Below are 16,536 nucleotides of genomic sequence, written 5' to 3'. Positions count from 1 at the left end.
AGCGCGGCCGCCCCGGGCCTCCGGCCGAGCCCCCGCCCGCCCAGGCCCACGGGCCCCGCCGCGCCCTGTCCATCAGGAGGGCCGCAGCCCGCCGGCCCCGCCCCCGCGCGCGCACGGACACGCCCCTCCGCAGCCCCCGGCGGAGCGGGCCGCTCCTGGGGACCCGGGAAGCCGGGTCCCTCGGCCCGGGGGACCCACATCCCCGCCGCCACTACAGCGAGTCCGCGGAGCGCGGGCGGCCGTCGGCCCCGGGCCTCGCCGCTGTTCTCCTGGGCACGACCGCGCTGGCCCCCGGGGGAACGACCTTGCCCCGCGCCTCGCGGGTGCCTCTCTCCCTGGGCGCCGCGTCCCGAGAGAGTGGGCGCAACCCCGGGCCTGCTCTGGGTTTGCCGCTCTGGCTCCCCAGGCCGGAGAACAATGGAGCAGCTCTCCGCGCCTCCTCCGCCAGGGAGCTTTGTTCCTCCTCCCCGCCCGCCCGGCCCCGTTAGCCGAGAGGATAAAGCCTCCCGGTCGGCGGGGAGTCTCCGCGTGACCCCCAGACCTCTCCCCACGCGCTGCACACCGGGGGTGGGGTGGGGGTGCGGGCCGCAGCCGGGCCGAGGTACAAGACGCCTGTCCAGATGCGCGCAGCTGGCTGCCCTCCGGCCCCCAGGCCCCAGGAGCGTCTCCCTGCCAGAACACCCACACCCGGGAAATCCGACCCGCGCTCCCGTCGGGGATCCGCAGAGAAAGCGGAGCCTCGGCACTGCTCCGCGGCCGAACAGCGCTCACCTCTGTCCCCCCCACAGCTGGCCTCTATCCCGGCGATGCGCTCCAACCCAGAACAGACCACGACGTGGCTGTGGTCTCCACCAGCCCCCAGATTTTGCCGAATGAGGACGCTAGGCAGGCTTTAAGATTCCAGGAAGCTGATGGGCTCTATCTCTGAGAAGCTAAGCCCGGCACCTCATTGTCCACCCTCACCTCTGACAGGCCAGCGCCGAGCCGGGGCTCTGGCCCGGGGAACATCCACACCTACCGAGGCGCACTTCGGCCACATGCATCTGGGGGTGGGCCAGTTCCGGCACATCTGGGCACAGCGTCTCCGCACAGCCCGCCCGGGGTCCGCAGAGCCCCGCAGCGGGGAGGGGGCAGCGGAGTGAGGCTTGCTCCCCCCACACCTTTCCCGGCAGCGCGAGGGGAACGACAGGGGTGGGGCGGGACGCAGGACTCACCGAGCACCTGGCTGAAGAGCAGCTGCTCCAGGTCTCCCAGCACGGTCACCACGAGCTCGGGGTCCACCTTGAGGAAGGCGCGCTCCTCCTGGCCCTTGGCGGGGGGCGCGGGCCCGGAGCCCTTCTGCGCCTTGGCCTTGCTGGAGAGCAGCTCGTCGTCCGACTTGGCGTCGTCGCTCACGGCCGCCTCGGGAGCTTTGCTGAGCGGCTTGACCTCGGCGTAGGGGCCGCGCGGGATGCGGCTTGGCTTCCCCAGGCTGGGCGCGAGCGGAGCCAGAGGGGTCTTGGCGCCGCCCGCCGGGCCGCCCTTGGCCTGGAAGAGCGAGTGCTCCGACCTGGACAGCGCCCTGGACATGAGCGGCGCCTCGCGGCCCTTGGGGCCGCCCCTGCCCGAGCCCTTGGGCGCCTTGGCCATGTCGTCGCTCCACTCGGGCTCGCACAGCTGCAGCTTCTTCTCCGAGTCCGTGAGGAACGCGAGGTTGGTGAGCGACTTCTGCTTGCGCAGGTTGGAGGCGGGCGGCCCGCCGGGGACTCGGCCGTCCACGCTGCCGGACTTGAAGACCTTGAGCTCCGCCGCGCCGGCCTTGGCCGTGCCGCCGCCGCTGGGCGCCTTGGCGCGCTTGGGCAGCATGGCTCTGCCGTCCGCCGCCGCCTTCCGGCCCGCGCCCCGAGGCTCGTCCGCGCCCTCGCCGCCGCCGCCGCCACTCAGCTCCACCTCGGGCTGCGCGCTCTTGACGCTGCCGCCCAGCATTCTGCCCGCGAGGAGCGCATGGACGATCCGGGCGTCTGCAGGCACCGGGGGCGGGGGGTGGGGGGAGCGGGGGAGGGGCGCGGGGGGGAGGGAAAGGACGGAAGAAACCGCGGAGGAAGGGGGAGGAAGGGGGAGGGAGCCGAGGCGCGGGGGAAGAAACGCGAGGCAGGCGGTGGGGAAGGGAAGAAGCGGGGAGCGATGGGGCGGGGTCGGGGGGAAAGGGGCGGGGCGGGGGAAAGACAAATTAAAAATTTTAAATCGATCAAAGAGGAACACACGCCCAGAAGCTCGCCGGCGTTCGGGATGCCGGGCGCGGATCCCGGGCCCCTGCCTGCCCGGCCGGTGGGTCCCGCGGGCCGTGAGCCGCCCGCCAGCGGGAGCGAAGGCTGCGGGCTGCGACTCGGGGCGCAGGAAGGAGGAGGAGGGCGGCGGAGGGGAGGGCTGTGCGCGCGCGCGGAGCTGGGCGCGAGAGTCTATTTCTGTCTCGGGAGGAGGTGGTGTCTGCAGCCGAGATCCAGGGGCGGAGGGGTGTGGGGATGAGGGATTCGACCCGGTTTTCTCCTCGCTTTCGGGGCAGGGCGGGCAGGATCTGGGGCACGGTGGTCCCCTGCCGCGCCCGGGGGGCGGGGGCGGTGGGAGGGTCTGCTGAGGCGGTGGGGGGTGCAGGTAAAGGGGACTAAGGCTGGAAGCTCGGGACTCGGAGGGACAGTGGGCTGAGCGGGCCTGGGGGAGAAGTCGCTCGGACGGGTGGAGAAGCCGTGTCGGGGCGCCGGCTCCCCGCCCCCACGTCTGGGACACTCCCGCCCCACCTCGCATCCTCTGCGAGGCTCAAGGCTGCCCTCCTGAGGTGGGGACGTCTCCGGAGGACCGGGACGGGGGCGGCTTGGAGAGACTGGCCTCGTGGACTGGGGAGGGGCCTCCGAGCGCTGGAGAAGGGGGCTGATCTTGACGTTTGGGTCTGACTGCGTGACCTTGTCAAAGTCACTGCAGCCCCTGGATCTCTGGCATCTCTCCGGGGACTATAGTACCGGCCTCAGAGGTAAAGGGACTGGACCTGGGATGTGCTCCATCAAGCCCAGGGCATCAGGAGGGGTCGGCCCTGGCCCCTCGCCTGCCGGAGCAGTGGTGGGGGCTGCAAAGCCAATAAAAAGATGTTTTCCTAGCCGCCCCCATCCGCCCCGGGAAGAGGGCAGTGTGGAGGGATGGAGACTGAGGGTTGATGGGGCTGGCCCCAGGGAGGACTGGCCCTCAGGAGACGCGACGCTGCCCAGCCTCCCTGGCCTCCCTGGTCAGGACCCAGCTGCCTGAGCAAACAGTCCTCAGGCAGGAGTGAGAGGGACGGGAGGAAGGGGGGTCCCGGGGAGCCACCCCATCCCCACCCTCCATCTCTGCAGCCCCAGGCGCCCTCAGACTCTGCGGCTCCTGCTGCCCCCACTCTTCTGGCCCTCGCTCAGCTCAGCTCAGCTAGCGAGGCACTGATTGCCTGTGCCAGAGGCATTTGTGTACGTGTCTGTCCGCCGCCCCCCACGCCAGCTCCCCCGAGCTCAGGCAGAGCTTGACTCCCTGCACCTTGGTGGACCAGATGGTGACATGGGTTTGGAGGCCCGAGTGCAGTGCTCGGGGCCTGCTCCCTGCATGGCTCCTGGGTGCTGGCAGGGTCCCGGGGTCTGACCGGGACACGTAAAGCCTGCAGGTCCAAGGACTGTGGCGGCATGGATGCGCTGGCCACAGACTGAGCACAGACGCCTCAGGCAGAAGGGCGTTTGCTGAGAGATGTGGACCCTTGACTGGGACTTGGAGAATCAGAGAAAGATGGCAGTGCTGCCCTCAGGGAGCTCAATGTCTGGCAGAACCCGCAGAATAACAAACGAGACTGGACTAGGCTTCTCCTGTTCCTGGGAAACAGCACCCAGGCCCAGCGGTGTGTCCCGCGCAGGCGGACAGAGGTGCACAGTGCTCTTCCCAGGAGGACCGAGGGGGCTCTGAACCCGGGGGCAGGCCCCACATCACCCTACTGCTGTGACCCCAAACTCCAGCGCCTACTTAGGCGGTCCCCCATACATGTGATTGGGTGTGGCAGGTGGGAGAACATGTGAAGGACCTCTCGGAAGCTTCCTGCAGTAGGATCAGCGAAAGTACGGAAGGGTTCAGACCAAGGGGGCAGGAAGCTGGAGGAGGGGGCACCCAGCAGCGGGGTGGGGGGCAGAGTGGGTGCGAGTTCACTAGATGGTCCTGAGGCAGAGGGCGCCGTGCAGACGGGCCTCGGGGCCTGCGCAGAGGAGGAGGCTGGTCGGAAGGTCTTCCCCCCCGCCCCAGGCACATGGGAGGCACGCTGCTCAAGCCCAGACCCTCCCAGCTGGAGGACGGGATCCAGTCCCACCATAGGCGCCAAAGGTCTGGGTGACAAGCCTACCACTCTTCCTGAAATCACCACGGCCTCCCAAGTCCCCAGCCTCACCCAGAGGTCTTCTCTAGCCTGCACACGACACAGCGAATTAGGTCATGAGGGGGTCTCACCATCCCTAAAACCAGCAGCTCGAGAACCTGGGGACACTGTTCCCTGGTGCCCCAGGTGACTGTTTGCCTGCTGCTCTGCGTTCTTCTGCACTTGGACTCCGTCTCCTCCGAGGCAGACGGGGCGGGATGGCTCTGTGGCCCATCCCAGCCTGGGTGCCGCTGTGGACAGATGCTGGCCCTCTGCACCCCATCTGTAGGTCCCCTCCTCCCCGCCTGGTCTCGGGAGCTGCTCCACCCACTGCCCTCCTGGTCGGTGCCCCCTGCCCCTTCCTTGCTGCCCTCACTCGCTCATCGGCTCCTGTGTTTCAGCCTGGTCCCTGCCCTCTCTCTATTCCCCTGTGTCTCCTCTCAAGGGGCGTCATGTGCCCCGGACCCCAAGTCCGTTCCCTTCCCTCAATAATCGGCTCCTGAAATCTCACCTTCTTCCAGAAGAGAGTGTTTTCCAGAAGGGACACACGAGCCCGCCTCCCCCTCCCTCTGTGTGAAGCACCACCTGTCAATCTACAAGACGGAAAACACTTCTGCATTCTCTCCTGGGCTGATTCAGTGCTGACTCCATGGGGCTGGTCCCCCGCCCCTCTTCCCCTATCCTTCTCCGAAGGGTCTCGCCACGGCCATGGGGAGGTCTCTTTAAACCATCATCCTGGAACTTACAGATGCTCCCTCCCTCTGCGCTCCCTATTCCTTTCACAGCCCCTGAGTTTCCCATCATCCTCCACTGCAGTGGGAGCACTCGCTGCCGTGGCAACAACCATTCCAGCATCAGTCGATAAAGCCAATACATGCAGATTGCTTCTTCGAGTAGTTCCTAAAAAGAGAGGCTCCTGCCCTGTCACGCACCCCAGCGCCAGTCTGGGGCCCTCCCAGCCTCTGCCCACTCGACAGGATGAGCAGCTGGGCAGGGCCACAGAGGGGCCACGGTGAGGGGCTGTGTGGGGAGGTGGAGGCCCAGCTGGGCGGGAGCGGGTGCGGACGGCGCAGAGGCCGGTGGAGGGAACTGGGCCCTGCCCTGGCTCCAGAGGGGATGTGGAAAGGAGGCTGATTTGCAATCATGATGGCCCCCCCATCTGTCTCCAGGCCCCCAGACCGCTCATCCTCTCCCTCCTATCTGCCACGGCACGGCAGTCTCTGCAGTGAGGGCGGGGGGAGTGGGCTGACGCATCTGCTGACCGCTACCATAGAGCAATTTGAAGAATGGAGACACAGGCACCCAGCCAGGGACAGGCGGGCGGTGTGATGCTCCGTCCCCCACTGGTAACCGGGAGCCACAGGCCCTGCCCCTCAGTCTGAGAGAGGGTCCCTGCTGGGAAGGGGGCTAGGATGCCCCCACCCGACTGACCTTGAAGGGTGACCTTGGGAGAAGAGGGACTCAGGTACGGGAGCGGGCCGGTGAGTCCACACTCAGCTCCTCGCGGGCTGAGGGCCGAGCAGAGGGGGCGTTCTGCCGACTCCTGCGCCCACTGTTGCGGGACCTGGGGGGCCAGCCCCACCTTTCAGGGGCCCTGCCATCCCTGTGCTGAGCTCATCCCCTCCCAACTCCCCCGCCTTTGTGGAAAGCCCTCCAGCCACTGATGCCCACGTCCTTCTGCCCTTGTCTCTGCTGTGTCACCCCACCCCGTGTCCTTCCCCCTCAGCAGGGGCTTTCTGAGCGTCCAGAACACACCCGAGGGCAGGCTGGAGGCCGCTCGGTGCGGAGTGGAGTCTCATCTGCCGATGGACAGCCAGCCCCCGCCCCTCACGCCTGCCCAGTGCCTCTGAAGGCAGCCCTGACAGGCGCTGGGATGGGCCGGGGGCACAGCAGACAGAAACGTGTCCTCCTGGGATGGCCAGTCAAACAGGAGGAACAGGCGACAGGCCGGAGGCTAGCTACTGAGAAGTGCTGAGGAGAAGGAACAGACTCGGGATGGGGTGCGTCAAGCAGCTGAGGGCGGGAGGCGAGCGTGTGACTGGGTGACCCAGGGAGGCTGAGCTGAGGAGGCATGTTTGAGGAAAGATCCAGAGAGAGGGCTCAGTCTCTGGGTGTCTGGAGAAGACATTTCCAGGCAGTGGCAACAGCCCATGAAAGGCCCTGGGGCAGGATGTGCCTGGTGTGTCTGGAGCACTGAGGGATCAGAGGCACGTCTGATGGAGAGGAGGACAGGGTCAGGGTCAGGACGTGATGAAGCCACGGTGGTCACCACTCAGCTTTGGCTCAGTGAGGTGGGAGCCCTGGCAGGCTTGGGGCAGAGGACCTGCATGGGCAGCTCCCCTGGGGAGGGTGCCATGGCTTCTGGGCTGGGCTTCCGGGCAGACAGGGCTGCAAAAATTGAGGGGAGGGAATACAGTGGCTCGGGGCGGGCGGGCGCCTGGGCAGTGGGGAGGAGTGGCCGACTCTGGGCACGCGCTGAAGCCGTGGGAGTCGCCGCTGGAGCAGAAGCGGGCATGTAGAAGAGAGAGGGGCCTAGACCACTCCGGGGACTGCGGCCTGCGTGGCTCTGGGCGCGGGGCTGCCGTGAGTCAAGGTCAGGAAGCCCTGGGGAGAGGACTAGGCCCTCTGTTCCCTAGCCTTTCCTGCAGCCTCAGGCCTTCCTCTGCACGCCTCTCCTGACTCCCCACGCACTTTTCTGCAGCCGATGTGATAATTTCCTGGCATCCCGTCAGCAGCCTTCATCCACCCGTCTGTGATTCCCGAGGATCCACCCTCGGCTGCTGTACCGACCATGAGCTTTTCCCAGAACCCACTGCGGCCCTTTGCGCACAGTGGGCTCTCGGGAATTCTTGGTGAATGAGGAGCAGAGTGAACGGGTGCATGACTCAGAGCAGATGTGTGCGGCTGTCAACAGCGGTGACCTCTGGTGCCCGTGGTGAGAGACAGCGCAGCTGGGCCGAAACGGCAGCCAGGCCCCGGGACGGCTCGCAGCCACACCTTCCTTCTGGTCCCTGCAACCCTGGGCCTGGGGGGCCAGCAGTCCCCCTTCCCGTCCCTGCAGGAAGCTCCCGTCCTTGTGACCTTGGGATGGGTCACAGCTGAGACCCTCTCCTTCCCCGTCTCTGCCCTGCATACCTCGGGGGCCTCTGGTATGAGTAGGCAAGAAGTCCTCACGTCTCCTCCTGCCCTGGGCAGTCCCGCCCTCCAGGGCGGGTGGACTGCCTCCTGCTGGAGGAGAAAAGCAGCCGGTGGATGCAGTGATCCAGCGTGGGAGCCCCAGCTGGCTCACACCTCGTCCAGGAAGCCCTCCCAGACTGACCCACTCGCTTCCTCCCAGCCTCAGCTGTCCAGGGCCTAAGACATTTCTGTGGACTCTGCGGGGCCCTGGCTCAGCCTCCCTGGCCTGGGGGCTCTCTGAACTTTGGGGTTGGGGGGGTTTTCTCAAGGACTCAAGGTCAGGGGTGGGGGCCCAGAAGAGAGGTTTGCTGTCAGCCTGTGTTGGGAAAGATGGGGCCCAGGAAACAGAAGGCTGGGGGTGGAGCCGGGGCCGCGGTCCCCCTGTGCCTCTGGCCCGGCGTCTCAGGGAGGACTGCTGGAGGGTGGGGTGCCCCTGTTCCTGGGAACGCACCCGTCCTGGGCCGGCACGCCGATGGGGGTTGAGCCTTCCATTGTGTGACATGGGGGCTGGGCCAGGGAGGCCCTAAGGCCCGAGGCTGAGGCAGGAGCCCCCCTAGAGGGCAGGGCTCTCCTGGGCCAGGAAGGTGTGGGGCTGGCTGTTCAGGGTGTGCAGGTCTCCAGGATGGGGACCGTGGCTGGAGGGCTGCTGACCTGGGAGGGAAGGTGACTGGTGCTGGGCTGTGGCCCCGTGTTCTGTCTCCTGAATGCCTGCCAGGTGTCCTGACCCCGGGCTAGAACACCGGTCCTCCGCTCCTCGGTGGGGGCGCCCGGCCTGCACAGCCAGACACTGGGGCTCCCCTCCTCCTCTGAGCAGGTCGCCAGGACCCCGCATAAGTCCAGAACTCCACAATGGTGGGCAGAGGTGCCCAGCTCTGACTCGGTGACCCAACGGCCTCCGAGGGAAGGACTGTCTCCCCCCCCCCCCCCCGCCCACCCTGGTTATCGACCACCGTGGAAGGAAGTGGCAATTAATGTTATTAGGAGGGCTCAGGCGTTGGTATACGACGTGTTAGCGGTTTCGATGATTAGGTCTCATTATAAGTAGAGGCACGAGGGTCCTTGCTTCTTCTGAGCTGTGTGCAGACAGAGCAAGAAGACGGTTGTCCCCAAGACGAGAGCTCCCACCAGGAAATGAAATGGCCAGCACCCTGACCTTGAACTTCCCAGCCTCTAGAGCCATGAGAAATACACTTCTGCTGCTGAAGCTGCCTGCGCTGACCACGCCTCTCCTCCTTGGCAGTTAGCAAGGGCCGTGGGTGCCTGTGAGCCGTGGGCCAGGGTTCTTACTGCCACTGGGCACCTGCTGTTGCCAGGGACCGCTGAGACCCATGGTGGGCGTGTTCCATCAAATCCTCCAAATCTGGGGCTGCCATTGTCTTTGTTTTACAGAGAAATACGCTTAACCAGGACCACCCTGAAGGCTGCCGTGGGGATCGGGATTTGAACACAGGCTGGGGCATTCACGTCTGCCTGGACAGCAGCCAGTTCCTGCTATCCTGGGGACTTACTGAACAATTGCATGTGATCCCAAGAAGTGTGGCGCCCCATAGCAGAAAACCCAGGGTCCTGGTGGGGTAGGAGGCTGGGGCCCCGCAGGGGGTATGGGCATTGGGAAGGAGGCCCCGCCCCTCCTACCTGTCCAGGTGACCCCTAGGGCCCAGACGCCCGTCCCGCCTGCCTGGGGTCTGCCAGTCCCAGGCCTGCAGTCACACTCAGCCTGGCCCGCAGAATCCCGGGTGGCGGCAGGGTGGAGTTCTCCTCCTCCATGCTCAGCACCGAGGTCCCTCCGTGGCTCAGCCGCAGGACCTCTGTCCTGGGGTCCTGGTCAGTTCCGGGGGACCTGGCAGCCCTAACCATTCAGGACCCTTGGAGGCTTCCCTGCTCTCAACTGCTGAGGCCCTGGGTTCCCTTCAGGACTCGCGGCATGGCCTTAAGAGAACGCCTCCCTTCTCTGCGCTTTGGCTGGTCAGGAAGAGGTCAGCTGGGAGTGGGGGTGGGCTTCCAGCTGGAGGGGCGGGAGGAAGCACCTGATCCAGGACTCAGTCTGAAACTGGACTTGCGTGAAGTCAGAGGCCAGCTCCCAGCTGACAGGGAGACCAGGTAAGAAGGCGATGTCTCCCATGTGGGCTTGGCTTGTGCGTTGCCATGGCAACTGTCCCCCACACACCTGCTGGTATGTCCATTGCATACTGGGCCCCAGAGGAGCTCCACGAGGCCCAAGTACAGCATCCTGAGACCAGGACCAGCCATCGGTTGTCATAGCAACTGCAGGCTGCGGGGGGCAGGGGGGCTGGTGGCAGGAACTCCAGGCAGGAGATGGGGCTGGCGGCGTCTGCTGGCTGTGTGCGGTCGTGTGGGATGGAGATGCATGAACCACATGTGTGGGTGTGTCCTCTGTGCGGGGGAACCTACAGGCCTCTCTGACCCGTGTGCAGGGTTGGCTGTTCTAAGATCATTGAACCACAATGCTCAGAGGAACCTCAAAGACAACTTTACTCAGTTTTCTGCTTTAGGGCGGAACTGGTGCTCTTACACGGAACCCTATTACCTCGCTGTGGGCCACGAAACCCAAAAGCCAGATGAAGGAAACACTGGGCCAAACCCAGGTGGTCTGGCAGCCCTGTGATGACCTCACTGCCAACAAAGCAGAATCTGTTAGTTGGTGCTCAGCAACTGGATACAGAAAGTCCATAAACCAACCATCAGATGGCCAAGTTGTGCTGTGAACACGTTCATCTCTCTGGGAGATGTAACATAGGGTCCATCAGGTTCTGAAAGAGGTCCTTGATGCCAAAAAGTTGAAGCCAGCACCAATAGAAAGGAGAAGCCTCTGCCAACGTGGATCTGGGCTGGTGGACTGGCTGAGCTAACAAGCCCGCCTCTTCCTATCTGCAGGGACACTCCCCTCCCATGCTTCTCAGGTGGCACCTCTGTGCGTTACCAGAGCTTTGTTAGGTTTTAGACTAGGCATTAAACATAATAGAAAAGTGCAGCGGGGCTCCTATCTCAATGAATGGTATGACCCCTTGGCACTTAAAAACAGCCCTGCGAATGCCCGGAATACCCGCAGGAGAGGGGCCAGGGACTCAGCCTTCCCACATGAGTCTGATCTCATCCCAGATGCTTCCGTCCTGTACCCCCACCCCCTCAGCTCCGCGGAGGCCCAGCCTCCCAGGGAGGAAGCATGCAGCTCACGGGGTGCAGCTCCTTCCTGGACTGTGGACCCTGGGCTGCCCACTCCACCCCAGGGCCGAGCCCCTCCGGCTGGAGATCCCTCCCACTGTGACCTGAATCCTTCTGCCCTCAGAGCCAGCTCTCAGGGCAGGGACAGCCCTGGGCCTGGGGTGGCCCCGCACCTGCCCACCCTCTGCCTTGAACCTGCAGTCATCTTCAGCTCGCTCTGAAGCTCTGGCCGCACCCCTGGAGACCCAGGAAGGTGGGGTTTGGATTCCTCCTGCCCCTTGAAGGATGCGCGGGGAATGAATGTTACAACCGAGGGTGGTTCTCAGTCCTTAACCCTCCTGGTCACCGTGTCCAGGTCCCCTCACTCTCCATGGTGTCTCCCAGAGCTCCTTCTGGTTGGACTGCAGGCTGTCTTCTCATGGGGAGTCTCTTAGCAGGGACCCTAACCCTCTCCTCACAGGGGTGGGGAGCTGTGGGCGGCGGATGCTCTATACCCGTTTCTGCCCATTCAGTGGTGCCCAGGGAGGGACTGAAGCCTCGCCCGTCATTGGCTGGGAGGGCTCTTCATCCGCCTGGCCTCCCCAGCAGCTGGGAAGAAGACTGGCCTGCCTTTGCTGGGATGCAGGAGGGGCAAAGCCCTGTGAAGCTGAGTCTTCAGGACAACCCCGGAGGCGAGGTCTTTCCGCCAGTCACAGAAGGGTGAATGGTGGTGAGGATCTACCAAACAGCCCCCACCCCAGCTGGGATTCCTAGCTGTCCCCCTGCTCCCTGGAAAACTGTCCTGAGGTTGGGCAGAGTGGTCTGGTCTGGAGAGACCGCAAGTGACCCAGCCCACCACCCCTCAGTAAGCACCCTCACCCTTGAGATCTGCCCGCAGCCTGCAGAGGAATGAGCACCAGTTCATCTGAGGCCGGAGGCTGGATCTCAAAGCCATGCTGAGAGGAGCCAAGTCCAGGACAGACAGGCTCGGGACACAGGGACCAGGCTGCAGCCTCCAGAAAGACCACAGCGGGCAGTGAGCACCTCCCCTCCCACCACCCTTCCCCACACTGAAGACAGCTACTGCTCGTATTCTCAGGGGGCTTCCCAAAACCAGAGCTCTGCCCTTGCTTGCTGGGATGTTCGCACACTCCAGAGCTGGGGCTTCACCTCGGGGCCTCCATGCAGCTCATGTGCAGTTGCGCAGGCTGAACACTGCACAGCTCCATGGCCACAGAAGCTCCACAGGGCAGAGTTTGTGCCTGTTTTGTCCTTGGATGTACCCAAGTGTCTAGAGCAGAACCTGACATGTGCTCGGTGCTGAATAAAAATTGCGTCACTGGGTATAACTCTCTGGAGGTGGTAACACAGAGCCCCGTGTTCTTGGCCAGAACAGGAAACAGGGAAGCCAGGCCTTGCCTACTCTGTACTCATGGGTGCAAACACCTGAGAACCCCTGACTTTCCTTCTAGAGTGGGAGTGGTCGGGGGGCCCAAGCTGCCCGGCCTCTGCTGATTCTGACCCTCCACTGAAATGGGATGAGCCCCCTGCCTGGAGACAAGTCCCATTCCAGAATCCCCCAGGCTCCTCCCTCCCCCCAAAGAGACAGAGTCCAGATCCCTCTGGTTTTCCATCCCTCCTCCCTGCCGGCTTCCTCAGTGACCTCACCGCTCCAGCCTCTCCCTCCCTGGCCCTTCCTGAGCCAGTCTCCGCCTCCCTGGACATCTCACAACTGTGCAGCCTCCCTGGGTGTCCAGGACCTGGACTGTCCCCTGCAACCCTGCAGTGAGGTCACGGCTGGGATGGCCTAGAGTGTGACCTCTGAAAGCTGGGCTCCAATCCTGGCTGGACCACCTTGGGATATCCCCACCCCCTGCCCCGCCACCTGGAAGGTGGTCACCTTAGGAGCACGGCCCCCCGCCCCAGTCTGTCCCACCAAGCTGAAGCACCAGGTCAGCATGTGCTGAGTGGCTCTGTGTACTGGGCAAATCTTCTCAAGGCTCTGTCTATGCAGGTGCCTTTTAGCCCCATGAAGCCCTTGGAAGCAGGTGTGGCTGTCATCACGGAGGCACAGGGGGACCAGGAACCAGCCCAAGGCTGCAGAGCCAGCAAAGGCAAGGCCGCGATGCCCAGCGGGGCCCTGGGTCCCCACCTCCACATCCCTCCGGCCCCACGGAAGCCCTGTCCCCGAGACCACAGCCCACACCGCCTGCCTGGAGCATGGGCTGTGCTTCCCGTCGATTGTCTGTGCATCCTCTCTTCACAGATGGCTGGGACACACCCCCGGCCTCAAAGTCCCCAGAGGGTGGGAAGGCAGGTGGGAAGGGGGGTTAGCCTAGTGCAAACAAAACAGGCTTGGGATGCAGAGCCAGTGGCGTTTGGGCTGGTCTAGGGCCGGGGGCAGGGACTGTCCCACTGGCAGAGGTGAGGAAAGCCCAGCTGAGCCGGCAGCACATGGGAAGGTGGGGCCCGGACTCCAGTTCCAGCAGCCCTCGCTGTGCGTCCGCAGAAAAGCTTTTTGCAGAACCTCTCTGAGCCCCTTGCCTACAGCAGAGCAGCACTCCCCCGGTGAAGCATGTGTCATGTGCTTACGAGGGACATCGTGGGGAGCACCTGGTGCTGTGCTCTGCACACCGTAGGTGCTCAATAAACAGCAGCTGTCATCAGCATTTGGTCCTCCCTGTGTCTGGGGAGTTGAGGCAGTGGCCCTGGTCTCAGCTCAGCTACTCGTGAACCACAGACGCCACTTTAAGCAGGTCACCCTCCCTCCCTGAGCCTTTCTTCCTAGCGAAAATGAGGCCACATTTGGGTGAGACTACTGTCTGTTAGCGTAGCCTCACTGTCCGTAAGGGCTTCTCGGGTAGCAGTAGTGCTAAAGAACCTGCCTGCCAATACAGGAGATGTAAAGAGATGTGGGTTCAATCCCTGTGTGGGGAAGATCCCCTGGAGAGGAAATGGCAACCCACTCCAGTATTCTTCCCTGGAGAATCCCATGGACAGAGGAGCCTGGCAGGATACAGTCCATGGACTCGCAAAGAGTCGGACACGACAGAAGTGACTCAGCACGCACACCCCGTCTGTTAGGGCTGTGACCCTCAGCACCTTTGAGCCCAAGGCCCCTGCAGCCCAGAGACCCAGATCCAGCCTGAGCATCCCAGGAGAGTTGGTAGAGGGTGGCGTGTGGCTGCCTAGGAGCCCCAAGGCGGTATCCTGGCTCCCCCCTGCCCTGGGAGGAAGCGTCAGATCTGGGGTTTTCTCTCCTAAACCTACAAGGTGTGAACAACTGAGTGTGGCTTAAAGATGGAGTCAGCTCAACAAGAGAGGGAGGAGAAATGCAAATCAGCCTCGCGGGAGAGGCCAGGGGCAGAGGCGCATGCTCCAGTGACCCGTAGACAAGCGGCGTGAGGATGAGAGAAGACCCTGCCATTCCCTGCCCGCTCAGTTCTTGCACATGCACGAAGTACGCCGATCTTGGGATGACCCTCCTGGTCCTCTCCCACGTGGCCTCATATGCGGGCACTGGGGACTCCAGCCCTGGTTTCCCAAATTAAGATCCAATGGAGACTCTGGCAACGTCTGCATGTCAGCAACCAAGGGGTGTGTCAGCAGATGGGACCACTGCCAGGTCTCCCTGGCACACCCAGTGGGCGTGCGGAGGGCCAGGGCACAGGCGTGGACACCCCCACACTGCCCAGGGCAGATGCGGAAGGAGCAGCTGGCGGTGGACCCAGTTGGGACAAACAAAGGCGGCGCCCAGCACCCTGCTTGGGGGCACGTCGTCATGGAAAGCCTCTCCCTGCTGCACAGAGCGGCCTTGATGGTTTGTTGGTTGAACGAGAGCAGGGATGAGTGAGTGCGGCCCTCTGGACTCCCTTCCCTTCCTCTCATCTCCGTTTCTTCAGGCTCAGAGGACAGGCCCCCCACAAAGCCTAGGCAGACCCCAAATCTCTCCCCATCCCACCCGTCAAAGAGCCTGCGGTGTCCTTGGCAGAGGTGGACACTGACCACGAGGTGGAGAGACTTGCCCGCTGCCCAGGAGGCTTGCAGGAGGTGGGGGGCTCTCTCTTCTCTTTGTGAAGCCCACCTCGCAAAGCTGCCCTGCACCTCGCACCGTGGAGAACCCCGCCTGCCCTCCACCAGACACTGCCGCTCGAGATGGCCGAGCAGCCTGGGGCTCCCAGATAGAGTGAGTGAGTCCTCTCCCCACTCCTGGGCTGGCGATGCCACGCCCTGGCGGTGTGGCACAAGCATGAGGAAGCCATCACACTGGCAGCTCTGCAGATGTAGAGACAGCCCGCACGGTCTCCTGGTTACCGCATCCTGACTCCCACAGTCCTCTGGGGCCTGCGAGCGGGCTCCTCTCGCGCGCTGTGCTCTGACTTCCCCGCCCGCAGAGGGAGCCCCGCCCCCGATTAAACTCCGCCCCCAGAGGGAGCCTCGCCCCAGATGGAGCCCCGCCCCAGAGCACTTACCCAGGCTGGAGAGTTTCTCCTCTGGACCTATTGGCAATTCACCGGTTTAGGCCGCCTGCATGGGAGTCTCAGTAAAGCCCTGGCCTGGGGGTGGCGGGACTGTGCGTCTCTGCCGGGCCTGGGCCTGCCCCCCCAGGCGCGTCCGCTGGTGAACCTGGCGGGTAGAGATCAGAGGACTCTTGAGCGTAGGGCTGGCCTGAGATCCCTCCGGCAGAGCCTGACGAGTTGGGAGTGGGAGCTGGCGGCTCTCAGGAGAGGGCCCAGTGGGTCTCTGCTGGGGACCCCTCGAGGGTGCAGGGACTCCTCAATCTGGGCCCCAATTAGACTGCACTGGGCCCAGGGCCAGTGTTGGTGAGATAGGTGAGGGCGGTAGTCTCCAACACCAGCTCCCAATCACACAAGCCCCGAGCACAAACACCCTGACACCTCCACAGGAACAAAGCCCAACTCTATATAGCAATTACCACGCTCTCCTCACCACTCCTGCCCTGCATCTCACCAAGCACTAAATCCCCTTTGCACTTAGGACTGGCAGGACCATCAGCAGAACATCCATGCACTGCCTGAGCCCATCCACAGGGCACCTCCACCCACACTGACTGTCATCAGCTACTCAGTACCTACGACCATCACCACATCAACACCTCCTCTCTCCCGACACTCACAGCACATGGCCAACGAGATGCCCTCCACCCAGACACCGCCTGACAGAGTCTAGCCTAGCAACGTTATCTGGCCAAGCCAAACATACACCATCAAGCAGCCCAGGACCCATTGCACACATGCACACCACGCAGCTACCACACACACCTCAAGACGACCAGGGACTCACACCCTCTAACAACCACACACGCTACACTCACGAAAGTCAGACAAAAACTACATACCAACCCCCTCCACACCTCCACTACCAAGCGAGACACACACACCAGATACAACACACTACACACACACACCACACACCACACACACAACACACACCACACACACACACACACCACACACACACACACACACACACACACACCCCCACACACACACACACACACACACAGACACACACACACCACACACACACCACACACACCACACACACCCACACACACACACACACACACACACACACACACACACACCACACACACACACCCACACACACACCACACACACACACACCCACACACACCCACACACCACACACACACACACACACCACACACACACACCCACACACACACACACACACACACACACACACACACACACACCATACACACACACCACACCCACACACACCCACACACACACACACCCACACACACACACCACACACAC

The 16,536-nt window shown here is 63.5% G+C and overlaps 2 protein-coding genes across 3 annotated transcripts in view; both read right to left on the bottom strand.

Moving 5' to 3' along the window:
• The window catches only part of LOC110136468 (neuron navigator 1), a 130,919-nt gene extending 115,703 nt beyond the window's left edge, over positions 1-15,216 (bottom strand). The window contains exons 1-2 of one of the 2 annotated variants that reach the window (XM_070473777.1): positions 15,202-15,216; positions 1,215-2,000 (exon numbers count right to left, since the gene is read on the bottom strand). In XM_070473777.1, coding sequence (XP_070329878.1) covers positions 1,215-1,965 — 751 coding nt within the window. In that variant the 5' untranslated portion in view covers positions 1,966-2,000; positions 15,202-15,216. Of the gene's footprint in view, positions 1-1,214; positions 2,372-15,201 lie in introns of those variants that run through there. The other variant, XM_070473776.1, reaches the window with a different exon arrangement.
• Positions 15,217-15,247: 31 nt separating this feature from the next.
• LOC139037558 (uncharacterized protein ENSP00000471857-like) overlaps positions 15,248-16,536 on the bottom strand; it is a 59,749-nt gene continuing 58,460 nt past the window's right edge. The window contains exon 4 of the mRNA XM_070474637.1: positions 15,248-15,355. Within this exon, the coding sequence (XP_070330738.1) occupies positions 15,248-15,355 (108 nt within the window). The remainder of the gene's footprint in view (positions 15,356-16,536) is intronic.

Source organism: Odocoileus virginianus, chromosome 11 (genome assembly GCF_023699985.2).
Source record: "Odocoileus virginianus isolate 20LAN1187 ecotype Illinois chromosome 11, Ovbor_1.2, whole genome shotgun sequence".
Lineage (NCBI taxonomy): Eukaryota > Metazoa > Chordata > Mammalia > Artiodactyla > Cervidae > Odocoileus > Odocoileus virginianus.
The sequence above is the reverse complement of the archived record's forward strand: the minus strand, read 5'-3'. Positions and strand labels throughout refer to the sequence as shown.